The 6,579-nt window shown below is 45.8% G+C and overlaps 1 protein-coding gene across 1 annotated transcript in view; it reads right to left on the bottom strand.

The window, feature by feature from the left end:
* TG (thyroglobulin) overlaps positions 1 to 6,579 on the bottom strand; it is a 237,536-nt gene that overhangs the window by 158,669 nt on the left and 72,288 nt on the right. Inside the window, exons 30-32 of the mRNA XM_010834775.1 lie at positions 3,164 to 3,229; positions 1,822 to 1,902; positions 996 to 1,133 (exon numbers count right to left, since the gene is read on the bottom strand). Coding sequence (XP_010833077.1) covers positions 996 to 1,133; positions 1,822 to 1,902; positions 3,164 to 3,229 — 285 coding nt within the window. The remainder of the gene's footprint in view (positions 1 to 995; positions 1,134 to 1,821; positions 1,903 to 3,163; positions 3,230 to 6,579) is intronic.

Here is a 6,579-nt window from a genome sequence, read left to right as displayed (position 1 = left end):
AGTAGAGGCTGTCCAGTCTGGAAGGCTCAAGAAAAATACCAGGGTTCTGCCAGCTGGAAAACAGGGAATCCAGGTGGCTCTGAACCAAGGCAGAGCCAGGAAGGTGAGGGGTCAGCTGTAAACTCAGCAATACGGGAGGAGAGAGGGTGAAATTCCATTGAGTCTGCCGGGACCATCTCAGAGGCAGTCAGGGTCTCAGACTACAGACCACAGGATATAAAACTTGGTGATGCTGTGAATAGTCTCCCCTGCTCCCACTCTCATGTCCAACTTTGCTCTGGTACATGTGAGCTCCTTGAGAGGGAGGGGTATGACTGATTCACTTTTTATTTTCTCATCCCCAAGGTCAAACACAGAGCCTAGAACATAACACATACTCAACACAGGACACACCTATTGGGTAGAGAATAGATGGATGAATGGATGGATGGATTGTTGGATAGATAGATGGATGGATAGATGGATTGTTGGATAGATGGATAAATGGGTGGATGGATAGGTGGATGGATGGATAGATGAATGGATGGATGGATTATTGGATAGATGGATAAATGGATGGATGGATAGATGAATAGATGGATGAATTGTTGGATAGATGGATGAATGGATGGATGGATTGTTGAATGGATGGATGGATGTATAGATAGATGGATGTATGGATTAATAGGTGGATGGGTGGATGGATTAATAGATGAACTGATAGATGGATGGATGGATTGTTGGATAAATGGATGGATGGACTGTTGGACAGATGGATGGATGGATGGATGGATGATTGGATGATTGGATGATAGGTTCTGGGAGCAGAGTAGATACTGACTACACAATTAGCTTCTGAAGATATGGTTATGTTCTGTCTTCCGTATCACTCATGACACTAATACTGAAGTGATCTCTGAGTTTGATCTTGTCTATGTCTCAAGAGTTGTTAAACTAGGCCTGTGTTGCCTGACCACAGGGTGGAGAAGAAGGTGGATGAGAGCTAAGATACTCACGAGAAAGGCACCACAGGTTTGCCTGCTGAAGTGAAAATAAGTGTTTGAAAAGCCAGTGTTGCTGGCTGGGCAGGGATACGTTTCCATCGACAATGACCTGGATAAGGTCCACAGGGGAGAAAAGGCCTGTTGTCAAATCTGAAAAAGAAAGGGTGAGTCAACTTCCTTTGGCTTTATCTCGTGGCAAATCTGTCTGTCTGTCTGTCTGTCTCTCTCTTTCTGACTCTTTCTCTCTCACATACGCATGTGTGCACGTGTACGCATGCACACAAACACACACACACATACACACACACACACACACTTGCAGGCTCAATGACCCAGAGCCGGTTTGGAGTCAATATGGCTGGGAGTCTGGTAAGGCAAGAAAAGTTCAGAAGGTCCCAGAAAGTCCTAAAAATTATGGAGTTGCAAAATCTTAGAATCTTTGCTGGGGAGTAAACCTGGGAGCCATCTGGGTCAACTTTTCACTAAGGCAGGACTCATGCTCACGACACTTCTGGCCCATTTCCCTGCAGACTCATGTGACTTGTCTGTCCTGACCGCAGCAGCCCACCCCACAGTTAGGAAGTTGAGGAGTCAAATCTGCCTCTTTATAAATGTGAACCACTGATATGCCCTCTGTCTTCCCAAGCCACGTGGAATTTCTGTCTCCCTCCCAAATGGCAGCCTTCATCTGTGAAGACAGCTCTCAGCTCTGCTCAGCCCCAGACTTTAAAGTTCCAGCTTACCCATCATGGGTCAATTCACTGATCAGACGCTTGGCATCACCATCTTGTCTCCACAGCCAGACCCCCAAGTATATCAAGAAGTTTGAGGTGAGTACCTGTTTCTGATGGAGATGCTGGCCTTGGTTCCGTGTCTCTTCTGCATCCCGTAGACTCAGATCGAGACCCCATGTCAGAATCTAGGAGAGAAAAAGGGATTATTGTTCTAATATTTGGGAGGAAAGGGGAGGTATTCTTCTGGTCAACAAATGATAATGACAATGTGAGAAATCGTCATGGTCCACAGCCAGGGGTCCCAATAAGATCTGAAAAAATCCAGTGGCATAGTTCTGTATTCTTTGGCTTTTTATGGAACATCAACCAACTTCTCCATAAGAGAACTATTACTGTCCTTGATGCTGGAATTATCAACGTTTGCAAAATCTTCCAGAGTTAACAGAGTACGTTCATAAACATTGGTCTTCCCAAGACTCCATGAAGGTAAGGAGTAAGATTTCCATTTTACTCTTGAGGAAACTGAGACTCAGAGACTTGAAATAACTTATTCCAGAACAGGTAGGTGGAGAGTCGATGAAATGGAATTCAAAAGAGTTAAATAAACTCCCAAGTCAGTAGCAGGTCTTCCATGATGGGAGAATTGGGTTTTGGGTGGGCCTTGGGATGCTTCTGTTTAGTGGGGCAAATGTCCTGGGGAGAAGCAAGTCTTTAATTTTCCACCAGCGAGCAAGCTATTTAAAAGAATTTTATTTTTTTTTAATTGAAGTATATTTATATACAATATTATAAAAGTTGTTCATGCTCATTCAGTCATGTCCAACTCTTTGCGATCCCATGGACTGTAGCCCACAAGGCTCCTCTGTCCATTGAATTCTCCAGGCAAGAATACTGGAGTGGGTTGTCATTTCCTTCTCCAGGGGATCTTCCCAACCCAGGGATCAAATCCAAGTCTCCTGCATTGGCAGGCGGATTCTTTACTGCTTTGTTTGTCCTCCTTTGAGTTTATGAACATTGACCAAGTGCCTACTCAGAGCCAGGGACTGTGAAAGGCATGTGGGGCAAGTCTAACGTGATGAGAGAGATGACCGAGCCCCCAGGAGGGAGGTGCCTGGGTCTGAGCCCCCAGGAGAAAGGCCTCCTGTAGGGTGTGGTCCTCAGAGCCCCCATCCTACTGACAGGGACACCTTGTGGTCAGTGCACTTGATCTCACAGGACCCAGTGCTTACTCCATCCCTCCTTGGCTTTCCACACTTTCCATTTTTGTTTTACACTTTGGTGTCTGATGAGAATTGAGGCCCTTCTCTCCACACAGGGTACTCACTTGGACAGTAAATCTCTACATTTTCTTTCTGGGGAGCAGAGTGCCCCATGAATGAGAAGTAGGGCCACATGGCCTCCTGTGATGGGTGTCCTGCTCACCACCCTCCCCACCACAGAGCTCACCTTTCCAGAGATAGACCTGCTGGAAGCTGGTCAAGGTGTCCTGGGTTCCTTCCAGAGGGGTCAGACCTGCAAAGAAGATGTTTATTTGTATGAGCTCGAGTGTTCATTGTGCTTGCTCCTACTAGGGACTCACCATGACCACAACTGCCTCACCACCCTAACACTGAGGCCCCTCCTGAGCCTGACACTGTTTCCCATACAAGGTGCATCCCGAAGTCTTCTTGGAGCTCTCTTCTAGCCGCTAGTACAAAATCAAAGCTGACCAGAGTATAGCTGCTAGCATAACTGACGCCATCTTGGGCCCATGCAGTTCCTCCTATTCTTCCACTGAAGCCTAGAACTGTCCAGGGTGGTAAATCACTTCTCTGTCATCAAGGGCTTTGTAGTTAACACATAGTGTTTAACAATTGTTGGGCTTCCTAGGTGGCTCTGGTGGCAGAATCTGCCTGCCAATGTAGGAGACGCAGGTTTGATTCCTAGGTCGGAAAGATCCCCTAGAGGAGGAAAATGGCAATCCACTCTAGTATTCTTGCCTGAAAAATTCTGTGGACAAGAGGAGCCTGGAGGACTATACAGTTCATGGGGTTGCAAAGAGTCGGACATGACTGAGCAGCTGAACACACACACGACTGTTAGGTCCAGGTGGCCTCCGTGCTCTGGTAGCCCCCAAACAATGACAAAGACCTTGGCTGATGTATTCCCAGCACCCATGAGACTAGCTACCATTCATAAACCTTGACTTAGGAATGCGTGCCTTGTTCCCAAGCACATACCTCTCTTTGCTTTTGTTGTTCAGTCAGTCTCTCAGTCGTGTCTGACTCTTTGTGACCCTATGGACTATAGCCCACCCAGGCTCCTCTGTCCATGGGATTCCCACAGCAAGAATATTGCAGTGGGCTGCCAATTCCTTGTCCAGGGGATCTTCCTGGGCCAGGAATTGAACCCGAGTCTCCTGTATAGGCAAGCAGATTCTTTACCACTGAGCCACCAAGGACACACTCCTACATGTGTATGTGTACTCAGTCGTGTCCAACTCTTTGGGACCCTAGATTAATTATAAATCATCCCAGGGGCTCCTCAACAGTGCAGAGTGTAGCTACTAATGGTTCTAGATCACTGATGTTGGATCCCCATCCAACCCTCTGAGTAAGTTACCCTGTAATAAATTGACCCATTGATCATTTGGAGCTGCCTGCCTCATTTCCCACTGTCAAGGTACCTTCTCAGTTCAGTGGGCACTTTTCCTTCCCTCTGTCCTCACCAGACCCCACGTGTCTTTCTTAGGGCACCAAGGGGACTACAAGGGGAAGGGTCATGGTGCTGTGACACTTAGCATCACTTAAGGAACTGTGGATTGGCTTAAAGAGACCAGAACTTAGAGTCAACAGTTGTATTAATTTTCCATTTCACTTAAGTCCTCTGAGACTCTCACCTCATTGGCAACCAGGGATGGTATTTGTGAGGCCAAGAATTTCTATCTTCAGTCTCATGCTTGACCATAATTTTCCAGCTCCTTAAATATACTTCCGGAGGCTGATAATTGAGCCTTATTTCTCTTTTTCTCACCAACATCTAGCATAACCCCTGGTATAGAACCAGTGTTCAGCACATTCATGAACACGAAGAGGAATGAGTAAGGAAAACAAAGCAGTCAGTGGTTTTCAGAGTCCACCAAGTGAACACAGAGCCTCACTGCACAAGCACAAGAAGGCTGGCTGTGAAACTAGTCTTCCTACTGCGAACTTCTGATCCTGCGATCCATTCCTCAAAGCCTCTCCAGTTCTGTATTGTTGATGGTGAGAAGGTACAGAGAACAGAAGCAAACACGATTCCTCCTTTTCCTGGCTAATGGTTTAGATTGCCCAGACATCATTCCATGCCTTCCACAAGAACTGAGTTAAAACTTCCCCATTACATAAACAGGCCTGCAGACTCTGATGCATGTAATCTGCTCTCTCTGTAATCAAGGCTGCAGGAATACACACACATTTAGAATGGTGGCAGTTTGGCATGGAGCCTGATTCTTGAGGGTTGGTGGGTGTCATGTGATCTTAATTGACTTCAAGCCACTTCTGCAGAGATCCTGTGCTGCATCTGGGGTGGTTAGCTTGACTCTAAAAACCTGGAAGTGTTGTTGTTCAGTTGCTAAGTCAAGTCCAACTCTTTGCAACCCCATGGACTGCAGCATGTCAGGCTTCCCTGTTTTTCACTATCTCCTGGAGTTTGCTCAGATTCATGTCCACTGAGTCAGTGATGCCATCCAACCATTTCATCCTCTGTCACTTCCTTCCCCTCCTGCTGTCAATCTTTCCCAGCATCAAGGCCTTTTCCAATGAGTTAGCTCTTCATATCAGGTGGCCAAAGCATTGGAGCTTCAGCTTCAGTCCTTCCAATGAATATTCAGGGTTGATTTTCTTTAGGATTGACTGAACTGAGGGTGGGCAGGTTCCTAAACTGGAAAGCCCAGGTTTCAGAGTCTACCTTTTACTGGCCATTTTCTCTTCTCTGTGTTATTCTCCCTCAACGTCTCTACTGCTATTCCTTGTCCTTCCTACATAAACTACACTCCTGAACGCTGGTCCCAGGCTCTGCTTGGTGCTAATGACGGCTACTGTAAAGAACTAACAGGGCCATCCCATGTGTAGGTATCCACCACACATCCACTCCAGAGCCACCCAGTGATAACAGGGCCATGTGAGTTCCTCCCTCTCAGCCCCAGCATCCCAGGAAAATGATAATCACTTATACAAAACAGAATCCCATGAAGAGAATGCCAGCCAGTGAGCTGAGCCTCACCATGAACCAACAACATGAAGCTTTGGGATTATAGAACAAACCCAGGAGTACTTCTGCCAAGATCTATTTTTCCCATCAAATTCTTAATCCCTATGGGTATTAAAGAATGTTTAATCTATTTTTTTATATTCATTTGCACTACAAGATATTGTCAGAAATGAGACAGAGCTTAGAGATTACTAAGCCTTTTTTCTTAGAAACAAGATCAGTCTAGCCAACACCAAATAGTTGAAAACATCCAGAGATGTCCATTGGAAATTTAGGAGAGGCAGACTCAAAAGCCTCTTGATGAAAGTTAAAGTGGAGAGTGAAAAAGTTGGCTTAAAGCTCAACATTCAGAAAACTAAGATCATGGCATCTGGTCCCATCACTTCATGGGAAATAGATGGGGAAACAGTGGAAACAGTGTCAGACTTTATTTTGGGGGGCTCCAAAATCACTGCAGATGGTGACTGCAGCCATGAAATTAAAAGCCGTTTACTCCTTGGAAGAAAAGTTATGACCAACCTAGATAGCATATTCAAAAGCAGAGACATTACTTTGCCAACAAAGGTCCATCTAGTCAAGGCTATGGTTTTTCCAGTAGTCATGTATGGATGTGAAAGTTGGACTGTGAAGAA

Source organism: Bison bison, unplaced genomic scaffold (assembly GCF_000754665.1).
Source record: "Bison bison bison isolate TAMUID 2011002044 unplaced genomic scaffold, Bison_UMD1.0 scf7180017864036, whole genome shotgun sequence".
NCBI lineage: Eukaryota > Metazoa > Chordata > Mammalia > Artiodactyla > Bovidae > Bison > Bison bison.
Note: the sequence above shows the minus strand (reverse complement) of the source record. Positions and strands in the feature narration are given on the sequence as shown.